The sequence below is a fragment of the Mixophyes fleayi genome, chromosome 5 (assembly GCF_038048845.1).
Source record: "Mixophyes fleayi isolate aMixFle1 chromosome 5, aMixFle1.hap1, whole genome shotgun sequence".
Classification (NCBI taxonomy): domain Eukaryota; kingdom Metazoa; phylum Chordata; class Amphibia; order Anura; family Limnodynastidae; genus Mixophyes; species Mixophyes fleayi.
Genome location: NC_134406.1, coordinates 278,446,919 through 278,468,583, shown reverse-complemented (window position 1 = coordinate 278,468,583; position 21,665 = coordinate 278,446,919). Strand labels below are relative to the sequence as shown.

At 47.0% G+C, this 21,665-nt stretch overlaps 1 protein-coding gene across 1 annotated transcript; it reads left to right on the top strand.

Moving 5' to 3' along the window:
* On the top strand, positions 1–21,012 carry LOC142159408 (uncharacterized). Its single transcript, XM_075214282.1, has 4 exons — positions 1–91; positions 16,256–16,382; positions 16,757–17,365; positions 19,522–21,012. The coding sequence occupies exons 1-4, from the start codon at positions 74–76 to the stop codon at positions 20,397–20,399; spliced, it is 1,632 nt and encodes a 543-aa protein (XP_075070383.1). The 5' UTR covers positions 1–73; the 3' UTR covers positions 20,400–21,012.
* Positions 21,013–21,665: the final 653 nt, after the last annotated feature.

Sequence of the window (21,665 nt, the reverse complement as noted above, 5' to 3'; positions counted from 1 at the left end):
CCACCTCATATACTGTGTGCTGGGAGGTAGGAGGCACTTCCAGCCCGAGGATCCGGAGCACAGACGCTGCAGCATGAGGCACACGGGACAGGTAATCACACACTGAGTGCAAGCTCTGCGGCCCAGTCCTGTGTACGGCGAGACCCCCTCCCCCTCTCTGCATAGATTGTATAAGGTCCGTGGCTGCGTCGTGTACACGGCGCTGTGTGAGTGACACTACATGTAGTGCAATAGGATCTGCGATCCCTGCCCCGCAGAGCTGACATTCTAATGAGCTGATTGAGTCACCTGCATTGTTCAGTGATTGTATCTCCCCATCATAGTCAGTTACTGTGTAACAGAGTATTGCGTAGATTTATAGTGATGTGATTGTTACACAGTAACTGTGATGGGGAGATACAGAGTATAGTGATGTGATTGTTACACAGTAACTGTGATGGGGAGATACAGAGTATAGTGATATGAATGTGCTCAGGAGCTTCCACCTCTCCTGGTTTGTGTTGTACTTTCCATAGGATGGGACCTGATAATGAAGTGTTGGCTCCTGGACCCAGAAAGGGGGAAGGTGTCACCTTGACAACCACATGTCACTGCTGATGGCCATGAAGCCACATGGGCTCTACCTGTGTCAGGGCCAGTGGTGGACCCTTAGTGAGTGAGTGGGGGCCGGGTAACACCGGTAGGGGGGTCAGTAATAACAGATCTATAAAACCACCCCTGGCAGGGTAACAGTAAACCTGCCGGTCACAGTAACCAGGAACCCCAGATTAGCGGCATCTGGTGTGAAACTCACACTCACTCACTCACACTCAGACATTTCAATGTATACAATAACTATGATGAGGTTTCACACAGGAATATGGGTAAATACTTTGTTACAATATACAGGACCCCGTGTCTGCACTATACCCTCTGCCACTAGGGGTGCTGGTGTTGTAGCTGATGAAGATCTGACCTCCGAGGTGATGTCAGTTTTCTCTTCCTTTCTTCTTGCCATGTTCAGTTTGTTTCTGGTTGTACAGTGCTGCGGGATATGTTGGTGCTATATAATTAGACGTAGAACAATTATAACAATTTTATGTACAACTACATTCATAGTAATGTTCCTGAGCTAGTAGGTGATAAACTGGTCCAGTACGGCCAGATCATAAAGCTGATGTCCGAGGTCACTAGATTGTCGTTAGGTCACTAAAGTCTCTGACTCACTGAGCGTCCTCTTCCCCCTGTCGCTCCACCCTTCACGCTCCCCCCCCCCCCTGTCGCTGATCACCCCACTCCACCCTTCCCGCTCCCCCCCCCTGTCGCTGATCACCCCACTCCACCCTTCCCGCTCCCCCCCCCTGTCGCTGATCGGCCCTCTAACCCCCCGTTGCTGATCACTCCCCCCCCCCCCATTGCTGATGGCCCCCCCTGTCGCTGATCACCCCTCTCCCCCCATTGCTGATGGCCCCCCGTCGCTGATCACCCCTCTCCCCCCATTGCCTCCCCTCCTGGTTGTTGGGGGTCCTCCCATTACTGACCTTGCTTCAATTCAATCCATGTTGATGCCACATCGAGGTTAATTCTGGTAAATAATTGTTCTATCAAACTCTACCCCTCTGCTGATCATGACATTGTGCTGCCTCTCTCCATATATCTAGTTTCCTGGATCACCTCTTCCTATTCCTAAGACTTCTCTCCTGCTGCCTCTACTCTCTGGAATTTCCTGGTCTCCCAACCGTCTCAGCTTTATCCGGTCCCTGAAAACCAGGGCAGATTTTCCTGACTGTCCATTGTGGACATTATTGTCACCAGTTTTGGGATTTGAAATGTTTCCCTGAAGGTGTGAGAAGTGTGAGCTGTTCAGGATATCAGGGTTGGCTTCCTGCGCTTTCCCATCTTATTTATATCTGTGGAACTATAATATTGAATATAGAGATTAAGGTGACCTGTACAATGCCGGATATCACAGATAGATCACTGGGGATCCCAGCAAATAGATCACACAGCGCAGGGACCAGTATCACAAAGAGATCCCTGGATATTACTGAGTAGATGACAAAGCCGAAAGTACAGTCAGTGTTACAATATGATTCCAGGAGATCCCAGCGACAGCTACTCAATAACCAGTTATTTATATATAAAACCCCCAAAATTATCCTGATGTTCCAGTATGTCTAATAGACTATGGGCCTGATTCATTAATGAGTGTTCCTGGTGATATGTTGTGTGTAATACTCTGCTCCGGTTCTGGGGTTGTGCAAACGTCATAGAACGCAGCAACATTCAACCAATCTCTGAGCGCGAAGGAGCCTAAGTGCAGGGTATGATTTCAGGAACAGGAAGCTGACTGGACGTATAGATGTATATGTACAGTAAGGGCGTATGCACGTAGTCGGTGTATAGTCTGGGTGTATGCACGTAGTCGGTGTACAGTAAGGGCGTACGCACGTAGTCGGTGTACAGTCAGGACGTACGCACGTAGTCAGTGTACAGTCAGGACGTATGCACGTAGTCGGTGTACAGTAAGGGTGTATGCACGTAGTCGGTGTACAGTCAGGACGTACGCACGTAGTCGGTGTACAGTAAGGGCGTATGCACGTAGTCAGTGTACAGTAAGGGCGTACGCACGTAGTCGGTGTACAGTCAGGACGTACGCACGTAGTCGGTGTACAGTCAGGACGTATGCACGTAGTCGGTGTACAGTCAGGACGTATGCACGTAGTCCGTGTACAGTGAGGACGTATGCGCGTAGTCGGTGTACAGTGAGGACGTATGCGCGTAGTCGGTGTACAGTGAGGACGTATGCGCGTAGTCCGTGTACAGTAAGGACGTATGCACGTAGTCCGTGTACAGTGAGGACGTATGCACGTAGTCCGTGTACAGTGAGGACGTATGCACGTAGTCCGTGTACAGTGAGGACGTATGCTCGTAGTCGGTGTACAGTGAGGACGTATGCACGTAGTCCGTGTACAGTAAGGACGTATGCGCGTAGTCCGTGTACAGTGAGGACGTATGCACGTAGTCCGTGTACAGTGAGGACGTATGCACGTAGTCCGTGTACAGTGAGGACGTATGCACGTAGTCCGTGTACAGTGAGGACGTATGCTCGTAGTCGGTGTACAGTGAGGACGTATGCACGTAGTCAGTGTACAGTCAGGACGTATGCACGTAGTCAGTGTACAGTAAGGGCGTACGCACGTAGTCAGTGTACAGTCAGGACGTATGCACGTAGTCGGTGTACAGTCAGGACGTATGCACGTAGTCAGTGTACAGTAAGGACATATGCACGTAGTCAGTGTACAGTAAGGACGTATGCACGTAGTCAGTGTACAGTAAGGACGTATGCACGTAGTCCGTGTACAGTGAGGACGTATGCACGTAGTCCGTGTACAGTGAGGACGTATGCACGTAGTCCGTGTACAGTGAGGACGTATGCGCGTAGTCGGTGTACAGTGAGGACGTATGCTCGTAGTCGGTGTACAGTGAGGACGTATGCACGTAGTTGGTGTACAGTGAGAACGTATGCACGTAGTCGGTGTACAGTAAGGGCGTATGTACGTAGTCAGTGTACAGTAAGGACGTATGCACGTAGTCAGTGTACAGTAAGGACGTATGTATGTAGTCAGTGTACAGTAAGGGCGTATGTATGTAGTCAGTGTACAGTAAGGGCGTATGCACGTAGTCAGTGTACAGTCAGGGTGTATGTATGTAGTCAGTGTACAGTAAGGGCGTATGCACGTAGTCGGTGTACAGTAAGGGCGTATGTATGTAGTCAGTGTACAGTAAGGGCGTATGCACGTAGTCAGTGTACAGTCAGGGTGTATGTATGTAGTCAGTGTACAGTAAGGACGTATGCACGTAGTTGGTGTACAGTGAGAACATATGCACGTAGTCGGTGTACAGTCAGGACGTACGCACGTAGTCAGTGTACAGTAAGGACGTATGCACGTAGTCAGTGTACAGTAAGGGTGTATGCACATAGTCGGTGTACAGTCAGGACGTACGCACGTAGTCAGTGTACAGTAAGGACGTATGCACGTAGTCAGTGTACAGTAAGGGTGTATGCACATAGTCGGTGTACAGTGAGGACGTATGCACGTAGTTGGTGTACAGTGAGAACATATGCACGTAGTCGGTGTACAGTAAGGGTGTATGCACGTAGTCAGTGTACAGTAAGGACGTATGCACGTAGTCAGTGTACAGTAAGGACGTATGCACGTAGTCAGTGTACAGTCAGGGTGTATGTATGTAGTCAGTGTACAGTAAGGACGTATGCACGTAGTCAGTGTACAGTAAGGACGTATGCACGTAGTCAGTGTACAGTAAGGGTGTATGTATGTAGTCAGTGTACAGTAAGGGCGTATGCACGTAGTCAGTGTACAGTCAGGGTGTATGTATGTAGTCAGTGTACAGTAAGGGCGTATGCACGTAGTCAGTGTACAGTAAAGGCGTATGCACGTAGTCGGTGTACAGTAAGGGTGTATGCCCGTAGTCAGTGTACAGTAAGGGCGTATGCACATAGTCGGTGTACAGTAAGGGTGTATGCACGTAGTCGGTGTACAGTAAGGGTGTATGCACGTAGTCAGTGTACAGTAAGGACGTATGCACGTAGTCGGTGTACAGTAAGGGCGTATGCACATAGTCGGTGTACAGTAAGGGTGTAAGCACGTAGTCGGTGTACAGTAAGGGTGTATGCACGTAGTCAGTGTACAGTAAGGGCGTATGCACATAGTCGGTGTACAGTAAGGGTGTATGCACGTAGTCGGTGTACAGTAAGGGTGTATGCACGTAGTCAGTGTACAGTAAGGACGTATGCACGTAGTCGGTGTACAGTGAGGACATACGCACGCAGTCGGTGTACAGTGAGGACGTATGCCCGTAGTCGGTGTACAGTGAGGACGTATGCACGTAGTCAGTGTACAGTGAGGACGTATGCCCGTAGTCGGTGTACAGTGAGGACGTATGCACATAGTCGGTGTACAGTGAGGGTGTATGTACGTAGTCAGTGTACAGTAAGGGTGTATGCACATAGTCGGTGTACAGTGAGGGTGTATGTACGTAGTCAGTGTACAGTGAGGATGTATGTACGTAGTCAGTGTACAGTGAGGGTGTATGTACGTAGTCAGTGTACAGTGAGGACGTATGCACATAGTCGGTGTACAGTGAGGGTGTATGCACGTACTCAGTGTACAGTGAGGACGTATGCACATAGTCGGTGTACAGTGAGGGTGTATGTACGTAGTCAGTGTACAGTGAGGATGTATGTACGTAGTCAGTGTACAGTGAGGGTGTATGTACGTAGTCAGTGTACAGTGAGGATGTATGTACGTAGTCAGTGTACAGTGAGGGCGTATGCACATAGTCGGTGTACAGTGAGGGTGTATGTACGTAGTCAGTGTACAGTGAGGACGTATGCACATAGTCGGTGTACAGTGAGGATGTATGTACGTAGTCAGTGTACAGTGAGGGTGTATGTACGTAGTCAGTGTACAGTGAGGACGTATGCACATAGTCGGTGTACAGTGAGGGTGTATGCACGTACTCAGTGTACAGTGAGGACGTATGCACATAGTCGGTGTACAGTGAGGGTGTATGTACGTAGTCAGTGTACAGTGAGGGTGTATGTACGTAGTCAGTGTACAGTGAGGACGTATGCACATAGTCGGTGTACAGTGAGGGTGTATGCACGTACTCAGTGTACAGTGAGGACGTATGCACATAGTCAGTGTACAGTGAGGATGTATGTACGTAGTCAGTGTACAGTGAGGGTGTATGTACGTAGTCAGTGTACAGTGAGGACGTATGCACATAGTCGGTGTACAGTGAGGGTGTATGTACGTAGTCAGTGTACAGTGAGGATGTATGTACGTAGTCAGTGTACAGTGAGGGTGTATGTACGTAGTCAGTGTACAGTGAGGATGTATGTACGTAGTCAGTGTACAGTGAGGGCGTATGCACATAGTCGGTGTACAGTGAGGGTGTATGTACGTAGTCAGTGTACAGTGAGGATGTATGTACGTAGTCAGTGTACAGTGAGGGCGTATGTACGTAGTCAGTGTACAGTGAGGATGTATGTACGTAGTCAGTGTACAGTGAGGGCGTATGCACATAGTCGGTGTACAGTGAGGGTGTATGTACGTAGTCAGTGTACAGTGAGGACGTATGCACATAGTCGGTGTACAGTGAGGGTGTATGTACGTAGTCAGTGTACAGTAAGGGTGTATGCACATAGTCGGTGTACAGTGAGGGTGTACGCACGCAGTCGGTGTACAGTGAGGATGTACAAAGCTCGAGCACAGCAGCAGCGTCAGATCCAATCATTGGGCATCTCTCAGGTAGGTGATTTCTGCACTATCACTTGTTCCAGCTACAGGTCAGGTGTAAGTGCTGATTACTAGTGATGACGGCTGTGTATACTGCTAGAACATGTGTTTGTAATCAGGGGCAACTGTAAAATGTGTTTTATGTACAATAGAGATTAATTAAATCCTAATAAATGTATTTCAGGGGGGAAAAAGTTTGTTTTGTTTTTTTAATGACTGTAATCAGACCTAGATCCGTATTCATCACCAGACGTATCTTCCCATCTGCTCCTTGTTGAATAAGGACGTGTGTACACCTGATCTACGTCTGTTTTGTGTTTGGTAATGAATCCGGGCTTATAAGTGCATCCTGTTTAGGAATCTGAAATTGTAACATTATTTACTAACAACATTTACTAGTGAAAGAGAAGCCCCATTTAGCGTGATATTGGGGTCACCTGATTACTATCCTCTCTGAAGCCGTCCTGGATCCAACAACATAGAGGACCTTTGTCACTTGGCTCTGTCCATTGGTCAATCCTGACCTCCTGTCACATCTTGTTTCAAGTATTTCCCTGTTTAAGATGGTTAATGACCTAACACAGGCAGGAGGGGGCTGGGTACATGTATATCTGGGGTACAGAGGAGACGGCTGCGGGACCTGGGGACGCGGCTGTATATACAGATGATAATTATGACATGTTTTGGTGCATGCAGGCGGTATCCTAGCAACCACAGGACGAGGGGCTGGATTATGTCCTGGCGACCGGGATGTAAAGACTCTGCGTATCCTAGCAACTGGGATGTGAGAGCCGGGATGGTTTCCTAGCAACTGAGATGGGAAGTAGACTGGTCTCCTAGCAACCCCAGGGTTAGGGCCGAGCCTGTGTCATGGAGGACAATGAGCGGCGCGGTCAGATGGATGCACAATAAAATGCAGATCTGATTCCCTGTGCTCTGGAGTAACACGTATGCAGTGCCATAGTACACGCATCATGTATGTGCACACCGGATCTTACACTGTTTAGTGCTTCTGCCTATTACAAGAACTTATGATCTACATCCGTAGCCTCCCCCATAATACCTCTATGCCCCGCTCACTGCGCATACCAAGCTGTGCGCCGACGCTCATGGGAGACCACCGAGGGGCAGGAAAACCTGAATAGGTGCAAAATTGTAAACAGTCCACCCTCCGACCGCTTTAGTTCTTCTCCTTTCATTACATGGTGTGGAAATAGACGTGTTCCCGTCCGCAGTAAATATGCGCCATCTGCGCTCATGTATCTCATTTCACACAGTCAGAGAAGTAGGTGCACCATTGTGTTTCCCCCTTACTTTGCTCACTCCGAACTTCTGCGTAAGTTAAGGCGCCGGCGGGTCCAAAGCTGCCGGGTGATTTATATATCATAGATGACTGCTGGGGCCGCAAAACCGTTATTATATATTACGTGTATAAGACACCACAAGATCCACAGCGCCGTAAAATGGCAATGGAGCGCGGAGAGAGGACAAGGAGGTGGGTGGTAATGGCTGCCATTGGGGTGTCTCTCTGAACCCCAGGAATAACTGCGTATGTCTAGACAGCGTGACCCGGAGCTTCTCCCACAGGACAACCCCCCCCCAGTGTGTTAGCAGCAACCGTATAAAAGAATGTGATTGTCAAAGTGACACCTTATTACCCCCTCACACCCTATAGTGCAGACCCTTATTATACCGTCACACCCTATAGTACAGACCCTTATTATACGTCACACCCTATAGTACAGACCCTTATTATACCGTCACACCCTATAGTACAGACCCTTATTATCCCGTCACACCCTATAGTACAGACCCTTATTATCCCGTCACACCCTATAGTACAGACCCTTATTATACCGTCACACCCTGTAGTACAGACCCTTATTATACCGTCACACCCTGTAGTACAGACCCTTATTATCCCGTCACACCCTAGAGTACAGACCCTTATTACCCCCTTACACCCTATAGTACAGACCCTTATTATACCGTCACACCCTATAGTACAGACCCTTATTATCCCATCACACCCTGTAGTACAGACCCTTATTACCCCCTCACACCCTATAGTGCAGACCCTTATTATACCGTCACACCCTATAGTACAGACGCTTATTATCCCTTCACACCCTATAGTACAGACCCTTATTATCCCGTCACACCCTATAGTACAGACCCTTATTATCCCGTCACACCCTATAGTACAGACCCTTATTATCCCGTCACACCCTGTAGTACAGACCCTTATTACCCCCTTACACCCTATAGTGCAGACCCTTATTATACCGTCACACCCTATAGTACAGACGCTTATTATCCCGTCACACCCTATAGTACAGACCCTTATTATCCCGTCACACCCTGTAGTACAGACCCTTATTATCCCGTCACACCCTATAGTGCAGACCCTTATTATACCGTCACACCCTGTAGTACAGACCCTTATTATACCGTCACACCCTGTAGTACAGACCCTTATTATCCCGTCACACCCTATAGTACAGACCCTTATTATCCCGTCACACCCTGTAGTACAGACCCTTATTATCCCGTCACACCCTATAGTACAGACCCTTATTATCCCGTCACACCCTATAGTACAGACCCTTATTATCCCGTCACACCCTATAGTACAGACCCTTATTATCCCGTCACACCCTATAGTGCAGACCCTTATTATACCGTCACACCCTATAGTGCAGACCGTTATTATCCCGTCACACCCTATAGTGCAGACCCTTATTATCCCGTCACACCCTATAGTGCAGACCCTTATTATCCCGTCACACCCTATAGTACAGACCCTTATTATCCCGTCACACCCTATAGTACAGACCCTTATTATCCCGTCACACCCTGTAGTACAGACCCTTATTATCCACTCACACCCTGTAGTACAGACCCTTATTATCCCGTCACACCCTGTAGTACAGACCCTTATTATCCCCTCACACCCTGTAGTACAGACCCTTATTATCCCGTCACACCCTATAGTACAGACCCTTATTATCCCATCACACCCTGTAGTAGACCCTTATTATCCCGTCACACCCTGTAGTACAGACCCTTATTATCCCCTCACACCCTATAGTACAGACCCTTATTATCCCGTCACACCCTGTAGTACAGACCCTTATTATCCCCTCACACCCTATAGTACAGACCCTTATTATCCCGTCACACCCTATAGTAGAGACCCTTATTATCCCGTCACACCCTATAGTACAGACCCTTATTATCCCGTCACACCCTAGAGTATAGACCCTTATTATCCCGTCACACCCTATAGTACAGACCCTTATTATCCCGTCACACCCTGTAGTACAGACCCTTATTATCCCCTCACACCCTATAGTACAGACCCTTATTATCCCCTCACACCCTGTAGTACAGACCCTTATTATCCCCTCACACCCTATAGTACAGACCCTTATTATACCGTCACACCCTATAGTACAGACCCTTATTATACCGTCACACCCTATAGTACAGACCCTTATTACCCCCTCACACCCTGTAGTACAGACCCTTATTATCCCGTCACACCCTATAGTACAGACCCTTATTATCCCGTCACACCCTATAGTACAGACCACACACAGCGACTGGGCACCCAATACTCTCTGCCATCAATATCTACATAATTATACACCCACACTGCCCTATAAATACATTTTACTGTATAAGGATGTTTAACGCTATAACATGGGGTGTATAACACAGGGCATATAGCGGTATAACACATGGTGTATAGGGTGATATAACATTGGGTGTATAACGAGGGTGTAGAGGGCGGTATTGTTGTTTATACCATCTGATGTTAATTAAGGTGTCAGCGGTGTTAATGTGGATGTTAAGCCACAATGCTTTTGTTTCTTAAACAGGTTTCTGTGTTACAGATAACACCGTATAATACAGAACCTCACAGTTGGTAACTTCTAGTACAGCAGTAGTAACAGTAATATGCAGGTTTATACAGTATGAACTTATACACTTGTATATACAGATGCAGGCAGGTTGGTAATGCACTTGGTGGTTCTTTGTCCGAGCAGGTTATTGTGGACATAGATATATATATATATATATATATATATATATATATATGGCGCAGCTAACAGTACTGCGTCCGTTATTTTTACTGGTCTGACAGGAAGTGCCCCCCACTTCCTGTTTCCTCAATAGACCACTGGGGGTCGTGCTGCGGTTGCCATAGCAATGCAGCAGGGGAAACGGAGCGAAAGTGCCCCTATATACTATCAGGTATAACACGGGGTGCATAGGGCGGTATAACATGTGGTGTATAACACGGGGTGTAGAGGGTGGTATAACATGTGGTGTATAACACGGAGTGTAGAGGGCGGTATAACGTGGTGTATAACACGGGGTGTAGAGGGTGGTATAACATGTGGTGTATAACACGGGGTGTATAGGGCGGTATAACGTGGTGTATAACACGGGATGTATATGGCAGTATAACGTGGTGTATAACACGGGGTGTAGAGGGCGGTATAACGTGGTGTATAACACGGGGTGTATAGGGCGGTATAACGTGGTGTATAACACGGGATGTATATGGCAGTATAACGTGGTGTATAACAAGGGGTGTAGAGGGCGGTATAACATGTGGTGTATAACACGGGGTGTAGAGGGCGGTATAACGTGGTGTATAACACAGGGTGTAGAGGGCGGTATAACATATGGTGTATAACACGGGGTGTATATGGCGGTATAACGTGGTGTATAACACGGAGTGTAGAGGGCGGTATAACGTGGTGTATAACACGGGGTGTAGAGGGCGGTATAACATATGGTGTATAACACGGGGTGTATATGGCGGTATAACGTGGTGTATAACACGGGGTGTAGAGGGCGGTATAACATATGGTGTATAACACGGGGTGTATATGGCGGTATAACGTGGTGTATAACACGGGGTGTAGAGGGCGGTATAACGTGGTGTATAACACGGGGTGTATAGGGCGGTATAACGTGGTGTATAACACGGGATGTATATGGCAGTATAACGTGGTGTATAACACGGGGTGTAGAGGGCGGTATAACGTGGTGTATAACACGGGGTGTATAGGGCGGTATAACGTGGTGTATAACACGGGATGTATATGGCAGTATAACGTGGTGTATAACAAGGGGTGTAGAGGGCGGTATAATGTGGTGTATAACATGGGGTGTAGAGGGCGGTATAACATGTGGTGTATAACACGGGGTGTAGAGGGCGGTATAACGTGGTGTATAACACAGGGTGTAGAGGGCGGTATAACATATGGTGTATAACACGGGGTGTATATGGCGGTATAACGTGGTGTATAACACGGAGTGTAGAGGGCGGTATAACGTGGTGTATAACACGGGGTGTAGAGGGCGGTATAACATATGGTGTATAACACGGGGTGTATATGGCGGTATAACGTGGTGTATAACACGGGGTGTAGAGGGCGGTATAACATATGGTGTATAACACGGGGTGTATATGGCGGTATAACGTGGTGTATAACACGGGGTGTAGAGGGTGGTATAACGTGGTGTAGAACACGGGGTGTAGAGGGCGGTATAACGTGGTATATAACATGGGGTGTATATCATCATCATCATCATTTATTTATATAGCGCCAACATATTCCGTAGCGCTTTACAATTGGGGACAAACGTAATAAACTAATAAACAAACTGGGTAAAACAGACAAAGAGGTGAGAAGGCCCTGCTCGCAAGCTTACAATCTATGGGACAATGGGAGATTGACACATGAGGTTAAGTATACATTTTGCATCTTGGCCCAGCCAGACTGCAAAGGTAAAAGTGACTCATAAGCTAAATGATCCCGTCACACAACAATGTTGGTCCGGGGGTAGTTGTCTTGTGTGAAATTGTGTAACAGGCTAAAGGTAGTGAGGTTAAGATGGTGGTTGAGGAATATTATAAGCTTGTCTGAATAGGTAGGTTTTCAGAGAACGCTTGAAAGTTTGTAGAACAGAGGAGAGTCTTATTGTGCGAGGGAGAGAGTTCCATAGAGTGGGTGCAGCCCGAAAAAAGTCCTGTAACCGGGAATGGGAGGATGTAATGAGGGTGGATGAGAGACGCAGATCTTTTGCAGAACGGAGTTGCCGAGTTGGGAGATATTTTGAGACAAGAGAGGAGATGTATGTTGGTGCAGCTTTGTTGATGGCCTTGTAGGTTAGTAAAAGTATTTTATATTGGATTCGGTAGAAGACAGGCAGCCAGTGTAGAGACATACAGAGTGATTCAACAGAGGAATAGCTATTTGCAAGGAAAATCAGTCTTGCCGAAGCATGCAAAATAGATTTTAGGGGTTTGAGTCTGTTTTTGGGAAGACCAGTAAGGAGGGAATTGCAATAGTCAATGCGGGAGATGATTAGTGCATGAATTAAGGTTTTAGCAGTGTCTTGTGTGAGATATGTGCGGATTCTGGAAATGTTCTTTAGATGTATGTAACATGATTTAGATATAGAGTCAATGTGGGGAACAAAGGATAGGCGTGAATCAAGGATTACACCTAGGCAGCGAGCTTGTGGGGTGGGATTTATGGTCATGTTATCAACAGAGATAGAAATGTCAGGTATGCTCTTGTTGGCGGGTGGGAATATTATTAACTCTGTTTTAGAAAGATTAAGTTTGAGTTGACGAGAGGACATCCAAGATGAAATGGCAGAAAGACAGTCAGTTACACGGGACAACACAGATGTCGAGATATCAGGAGAGGATAGATAGATTTGGGTATCATCCGCATAGAGATGATACTGAAAGCCAAAGGAACTTATTAGATTTCCAAGAGAAGCGGTATAGATAGAGAACAGCAGAGGACCTAGCACCGAGCCTTGTGGTACTCCAACTGATAGGGGAAGCGGAGCAGATGTGGCTCCAGAGAAATTAACAGTGAAAGAGCGATTAGAGAGGTAAGATGAGAACCAGGATAGAACTGTGTCTTGAAGACCTAGGGATTGCAGCGTTTGTATGAGAAGAGAGTGGTCAACGGTGTCAAATGCAGCCGAGAGATCAAGGAGAATTAGGAGAGAGTAATGGCGTTCAGTCTTAGCAGTGATCAGATCATTAACAACCTTGGTCAGCGCAGTCTCTGTGGAGTGTTGAGAACGAAAGCCAGACTGAAGAGGATCCAACAGGTTGTTTGCGGAAAGAAAGCGTGTGAGGCGAGTGTAGGCAAGTCTCTCTAGAAGCTTGGAGGGGCAAGGGAGCTGAGAGATGGGACGGTAATTTGAGAGAGAGTTTGGGTCGGAGTTTTGTTTTTTTAGAATAGGAGTAATCACTGCATGCTTGTATAGTGATGGAAAGATGCCAGTAGAGAGTGAGAGATTACAGATTTGAGTTAGAGGTGAAATGAGCACAGAAGACAGGGATCTACCAATTTGCGAGGGAATAGGATCAAGAGGACAGGAGGTAGAGTAGGAAGATAAGAAGAGCGTAGAAATTTCCTCTTCATTTGTGGGGTCAAATGAAGAAAGGGTGTCAGAGGGTAGTGGGAAGGAAATGAGCTGATGGCTTGTTGAGGAGGAGGATACCATTTCTAGTCTGATCTTGTCAATCTTGTCCTTGAAGTAGGAAGCAAGATCCTGAGCACTGATAGTAGATGGAGGGTTCGGGGTGGGAGGATTGAGAAGATGATTAAATGTATTGAAAAGGCGTTTGGGGTTAGAAGCCTGAGCATAGATAAGAGATTGAAAGTATGTTTGTTTTGCAGTGTCCAGAGCATTTCGATAGGAGTGGTAGACAGAAGTATATGTGAAGAAGTCATTAGAGCTTCGAGATTTACGCCAGTGACGTTCTGCTTTACGGGACAGTTTTTGAAGATTTCGTGTTGCTTTGGTGTGCCACGGTTGACATCGAAGTCGACGTGTAGTATGAAGTGTCGCTGGAGCCACTTGATCAAGGGCCGTTGCTAAGGTTAGGTGAAAATGAGGTACTGCCATCTCAGGGGATGAGAATGTAGAGATAGGGGAGAGAAGGTGTTGGAGAGAGGTGGAAAATTGTTGAAGATTAATAGAATTAAGATTTCTACGAGTATGAGGAGGCTTGGTAGAGTTAGACAGTAGAGAGGTTAGAGCAGTGGGGGTGAGAGTGTAGCTGATAAGGTGATGATCCGAGAGGGGGAAGGGTGTATTAATAAAATTAGAAACTGAGCATAGTCTAGAGAAAACAAGATCAAGGCAGTGGCCATCCTTATGAGTAGATGATTCAATCCACTGGGAGAGGTCAAGTGAGGATGTTAGAGAGAGTAGTTTGGAAGCAGCTTTGGAAGGTGGGTTATCAATGGGGATGTTGAAGTCACCCATGATGATGGTGGGGGATGTCTGAAGATAAGAAGTGAGGGAGCCATGCAGAGAAATCCTCAATAAATTGTTGGTGTGCTCCAGGGGGACGATAGATCACCGCAACACGTAGGGAGAATGGATTAAAAATGCGAATAGCATGTACTTCAAAAGATGTGAACGTGAGTGATGGGACATTTGGTAGAACTGTGTATGTGCACTGTGGGGAGAGAAGTAGTCCAACCCCACCTCCTTGTCTGCCTTCAGGTCTGGAGGTGTGGGTGAGATGGAGGCCACCATGTGAAAGGGCTGCAGGTGAGGCAGTGTCTGATTGCATGAGCCATGTTTCTGTTATTGCCAGAAGGTTGAGGTTTTTTGAGAGGAAGAGATCATGAACGGAGGTAAGTTTGTTACAAACAGATCGTGCATTCCAAAGGGCACATTTAAAGGACTTGGGAAGAGAGGGTAGACAGGTGATGTGTTTGAGGTTTGCTATAGAACGGTAGTGTTCTGATGTATGTGTGTGTGAGGAGTGTGGGGGACCTGGATTAGGTGATATATCACCAGCTAATAGAAGCAGAGTGAGCGAAAGATAGGCAAGGGGATTGTAAGATGTGTGGCCTTTTATTTTCTGGCGACAGGTGGAGGCTGTACTTGTTAGAGATAATAAATAGGACAACAGTTCATGGGTGTTAAATAGAGGTGAGTGGAGTAATGCAGGTGCAATATGAACAAATTTGTGTGTTGGTGGAGGGGTGAAAGATGACACAGTCCTAAAGATCATGCCATGAAATGAGACTAAGAAAAGCAATTTGTGAAACATTGTGATAAAAGGGGTAAAAGCAAAAAGCAAGGGTATTTTAAGAATTACCTCTTAGCAGTATTCCATATAAATAGACAAGTAGTGCAGAAATAGGCTGTGGCAGATGTTGCTTATTGCTGGGAGTAAAATCAAGTCAAATGTAGTCCAATGTTTGTCCAACTGTGTTGTCTAACTGTGCATTTTCGTCCACTTTGTGAGAAAATCCCACTTAGTGCAGAAATCACACACGTCTAACCCCACATACGTCTCCCCATAGAATATGGCGGTATAACATGTGGTGTATAACACGGGGTGTAGAGGGCGGTATAACATGTGGTGTATAACACGGGGTGTAGAGGGTGGTATAACATGTGGTGTATAACACGGGGTGTAGAGGGCGGTATAACGTGGTGTATAACACGGGGTGTAGAGGGCGGTATAACATGTGGTGTATAACACGGGGTGTAGAGGGCGGTATAACGTGGTGTATTACACGGAGTGTAGAGGGTGGTATAACATGTGGTGTATAACACGGGGTGTATATGGCGGTATAACATGTGGTGTATAACATGGGGTGTAGAGGGCGGTATAACGTGGTGTATAACACGGGGTGTATATGGCGGTATAACGTGGTGTATAACACGGGGTGTAGAGGGCGGTATAACATGTGGTGTATAACACGGGGTGTAGAGGGCGGTATAACGTGGTGTATTACACGGAGTGTAGAGGGTGGTATAACATGTGGTGTATAACACGGGGTGTATATGGCGGTATAACGTGGTGTATAACACGGAGTGTAGAGGGCGGTATAAGACCAGGACACTATCACCATGAGTTGTTTGTCTCTCAGGCTCCGCACATGTTTGGAGACCTCACGCTGACGTTTTCGGATGAGGAGTGGATGGGTCTGGCCGCCTGGCAGAGGGATCTCTATAGGACGGTTATGAGAGACACTATGGAACTGTGCAACTCTCTAGGTAAGATCTCTATCTACTTTATATATCACAGATTCACAGGGTACTACGTTTACCTGGGGGTGTATTTTGTTTCCTATGTTCCCAGCCTCACCCTGAGCAGCCAGTCACCAAACAGCAGCTGATACGAGTCAGAAGCTGCAATAATAAACCTGGTTCTGTCCATGTCCTGGAATCCACAGATCTGAATGGAGCATTTCATAGACTTGGGAAGCTCCAGATTTGTCCAACTTCCATTATTTCCTCTTCCCAGAGCAGTAAAAGTTAAAGAACATTCTCCCCACTGATCTCCGTAAAAGGATAATACAAATAACGGTCACTTCTCACCATATGCATCACATTATCTAGATAATTGCAGAGTCTTCTGTCTCTTGCAGGTTTTATGTTTCTGAAGAGAGAAGAGTTGGAGCCGAGCGACAGTCGGCCTGTCCAGGAGAGTATAGAAGAGAGAACCGTCACACCGGCTCCTACCGCTGTCATTGAGGAGATCGCAGGGAAGAATTTCATCATCCAGGTAACTGGGACACCAGCAATCCAGGAAGATGGAGACAATATCAGTACTCCGCGTACAGAGACTGCGGAAATTCATCTAAGTGCTGGAAACCTGTTTTTCCCCCAAAATTCAAAGATATCCCCCATTCACAGAACGTTATTCCCTCCACGTTCCGTGACACCGATGATTACGGAAAGCCCGGAAGAGGACTTCATTCATGGGGGTCCTCCAACATCTACAAGGCAGGAGGGAAGAAGAGACTGTTTCATTGCCTGGGACACAGAAACATCCTTCATTCAGGAAACGAGAGCGAGTTACGAGGAGTCTTTTAGGACTGGGAGCACTGAGTTTACAACAACAAATGCAGAAGATATCTGCTACCTTAAAGATGGGGTTAGAACCTCCTGTCCACCTGGAACCGTTCTGTGTGGATCTAGAGTTGACATGGTCATTGGAAGTGATGAGCAGACATTTACTAGCGATATTATCCCAGGTGAGTGTCTATCGGCTAATCATGTGCACAAAGCGTCAGCTTTGTGTCTACTGAGTGTCTACTGAATAAATCTTCACCTGTCTTAATGAACGTTCTCCTACAGAAGGAAGACGATGCACAGATACAGTGCATGAACCAGATATGTGTGGATCCCACCTAACGTTCACATGCCATACAAAAAAATTCTGGCTAGATATTTGGCAATTAGTAATATCCAAAATGAAGGCATCCAAAGTTAACATGCAGATAATACACTTCAGTATTGCTCCACCCCATCTCGCGGAAAATGTCTCTATTGTTTCATGTTTGCTGTTAACGTAAAGTGAAGGTGGATTCACCTAGTGTTTTTCAATTCCTTTATCTGCTACGACCAGAACCCGTTTATCCCTCTCTGCATTATTCTGTACAATCTACCGGGCCTGTACCAGAGAAACGAGACCAACCTGTCTGACACGAGACATTCAACGGAAGGGAAACACCAGGAGAATCCACTATCGCTCCACAGCAATAGCGGAGCTACAAGTATTACCTTTTACTAGGTGTGGGACTTACACACCATGCTACACATATGCAATTATTTCTGTATACATCTGAAATCCATCACCATTTCTCCATACTCATCCTCCTGGACCTCTCTGCTGCTTCTGACACTGTTCATCGCCCTCTTCTCCTACATACCCTTCACTTCATTGGCTTCTGTGACACAGTTCTTTCCTAGTTCACTTCCTACCTATAGAACGGCTCCTTTAGTGTTTCTACCTCCACTGCCACTATCTGTTGGGGTCCCACAAGGCTCTGTTCTTGACCCTTTACTTTTTTCATTGTACATTGGGGCAATAATTTGCCCATTCGGCCTCCAATACCACCTCTATGCTGATGACACCCAAATCTATTCCTCTTTCCCTGACCTCTCTCCTTCTATACTATCTTGTGTAACTTTCAGCTATCTCCACATGGATGTCCCAACGCTACCTAAAGCTCAAAATGTCCAAAACAGAGCTTATTATCTTCCCTCCTACCAGAGTCACCACCTCCCCTCAAATCTCCCTCACTGCCAATAACACCACAATTTCCTCAGTCTCCCAAGCCCGCTGTCTTGGTGTCACACTCCGCCCTCTGCTTTATTCCTCACATCCAGACTCTCTCCCAGTCCTGACGACTCCACCTTAATAACATTGCCAGAATATGCCCTTTTTTTGACTCAACATGCTACAAAAACTCTTATCCATTCTCTCATCATCTCCCGTCTTGACTATTGCAACCTCCTGCTATCTGGCATTCCTGACACTCATATATCTACACTTCAATCCATCCTAAATGCTGCTTCAAGACTGATCTTCCTCTCTCACTGCTCCACATCTGCTGCACCACTCTGCAAATCCCTACACTGGCTCCCTGTGTCCTCCAGAATCAAATTACTCCCCTTACCTACAAAACCTTCAAAAACACAACCCCTTCATATATCTCAAATGTCATATCAATATACCCTCCCTCCCTCCCTCTTAGATCTACCTCTGACCTGCGCCTTGTCTCGTCTCTGGTAACCACCTCTCCCTCCCGCCCTCTTAGATCTACCTCTGACCTGTGTCTCGTCTCTGGTAACCACCTCTCACTCCCGCCTACAAGACTTCTCCCGTGCTGCTCCCCACTTATGGAATTCCCAATCAGACTTTCCCACAGCCTTCAAATCTTTAGACCGTCTCTAAAAAAACCATCTCTTTTATAAAGCTTACCTTATCCCTAATGATACGATTCACACTAATGCACCCTCACAACTGTGCCAGTCTCCACTCTGAGACACACTCGCTCCTCTTGTTTCAGCTGTGCCCTCTTCCACTTACAGTGTAAGTTCTCTAATGAGCAGGGTCCTCCATACCCTTTGTTTTCATGTCTGTGTTTATATTGTCTGTCTTGTATGTCCTTGTTTTATGTATGTCCTGTTTTGTGTGTCCTGTTCTCCCTACTGTACGGCGCTGCGGAGCACTGTGGCGCCTTACAAATCTATGATGATGATAATAATAATAAAGTAATATTATAATTGACTGATATATAGATGTATTCGCAGGCCGGTATGTCTGATTGTGGGTGTACATTATAAATGTTTGCTCATATATTGCTATTGAAGTAACTTCTGGCTTCTTGTCATTATTTTCCAGATAGCGATTACTTGACGATCATCCAAGTGGAGGAGATAAATGTTGCACTTGAGAAGGAAGTGAAGACCATCCACAGAGAGGGGTGGGATGTCCACCCTGATGACAGTATTGTTCCGTGGAGTATCTGGGACTCGCAGGGAGATGCAGCATTTCCTCTGGCTCTTATGGGCCCTCCCAACACATCTTACTACCAGTATCCTTGGTCAGATAAGGAGAGTATTCTTGCTGCAGACACATCACAGTGGAGCGATCAGCTTGGACCGGGAGCTGTGGAGGAAGGAGGAGCTGGAGCCGCTTCGGTCAGCTCTGTGGTTTTGGGAACGGTGGATTTGGATGACACAAGCACACAAGAGTCTCTTCTGGGCGAGCGACTCTATAAATGCTCCATTTGTAGCAAAAGCTTCTTATATAAGCTCCATTTAGAGCACCATGAGAAGCTGCATATGAAGAAGACTTTCGAATGCCCCTCGTGTCACAGACATTTTATCAGCAATCGTTTTCTGCAGGAGCATCAGAGAAAGCACCATAGTCTATTACATAGTGACAGCCCAGCCAAGAGAGTGGACCGGGCAAAGCGGACCCCAGGGGGTGCACAGAACCACCTGTGTACTCAATGTAACCGCACATTTTCACAGCTCGTTGGGCTCCACCGACACCAGAAAATTCACTCTCGGAACAATATTTTACCCAAAGTTACGGCCCCCCCACCAAGGAAAGTCTACAAGCTTCCTCTGTTACACCCGTCTGAGGGCAGGAAGACAGAACCAAGGGTGGATCCCTCAGGGGAGGCCTTCACCAAGCTGCACCGACACTTGCAGCTCTCCACCGCTTTCCTACAAAACCTGATCACATCAACCTGCGGCTTCCAGTATGATTAGAGGACACTTCTGGTTCATGTTGGTGGTGAGATGGGATGACCTGGACAATACACACACATCAGCTAGTCTCTGAGTGATGTCTGTTCCCCTTCACCTGACTCCTGTAAGGAGAGGAGGGGGAAGCAGTGGAGGAACACGCTGCCAATGTTCAGTAACCCATCAGCCAATCAGGCATTTGCTTTTTTTAAGGCTCACTATGAACCACAAACAATGGGCGTCTGCAACACTTATTCCCCTACCAATCACATTTCTGGGTGCACACTCACTTCATGGGGGTTCACCACGTTCGTGGGTTTGCACTTAGGGGAAAGACGTCCCTTCAAAGTCGAGCTTATGAAACTAGCGTCATCCTGTACATTCGTTTCAACATTTCTGCTTTTGTTTCTTAAACTACTCTGGGTTTATTCTCTGGATTAAATGAATCATGAGGGTAATTAGAATTGTCGTTACTACAGTTTGTGTGTTTTTCAATGTTTTATTACATTGTTAGAGGTGCAGTTTTGCGGTAACCTGAAGGTGTGAAACATACCCCCACCTTCTCAGAAAACAAAGCTCTTTTGTGGGAAGAAATGTACTGTGCGCCCCTGTACTGTGCGCCCGTGTACTCTGCGCCCGTGTACTGCGCCCGTGTACTGTGCGCACGTGTACTCTGCGCCCCTGTACTGTGCGCCCGTGTACTCTGCGCCCCTGTACTGTGCGCCCGTGTACTCTGCGCACGTGTACTCTGCGCCCCTGTACTGTGCGCCCCTGTACTGTGCGCCCGTGTACTGTGCGCCCGTGTACTGTGCGCCCGTGTACTCTGCGCCCGTGTACTCTGCGCCCGTGTACTCTGCGCCCGTGTACTCTGCGCCCGTGTACTGTGCGCCCCTGTACTGTGCGCCCGTGTACTGTGCGCCCGTGTACTGTGCGCCCGTGTACTGTGCGCCCGTGTACTGTGCGCACGTGTACTCTGCGCCCGTGTACTGTGCTCCCTCCTCCAAAGCAGGTTCCACTCCTCGTATAAATTTTCTGCAGCAAAGCAAATTCGTGATTTGGCCACAGTAGACATAATCAATCATACACCTAATCCAAACTAATCAAGAAATACCCCCGTTGCGCTCACCTGCTCCTGTGAGACGGTGCCATCGTGCAGAAACTGCCCTTCTGCCCGCTAATGACTACTCACCATTGTTTGCAATTGTGCAAAAGTAGGTGCGAGACGTCGGCATTTTCACTCTAAGAAATGAACATTGCTGTGAAACTTGCACTGGATCAGTCAGAACTTGC

Excerpts from the sequence above, each read along its gene's own strand:
- LOC142159408 (XM_075214282.1), top strand. Across the intron at positions 16,383-16,756 it reads GGAACTGTGCAACTCTCTAG|GTTTTATGTTTCTGAAGAGA; the intron begins GTAAGATCTCTA and ends TGTCTCTTGCAG. Across the intron at positions 17,366-19,521 it reads TACTAGCGATATTATCCCAG|ATAGCGATTACTTGACGATC; the intron begins GTGAGTGTCTAT and ends ATTATTTTCCAG.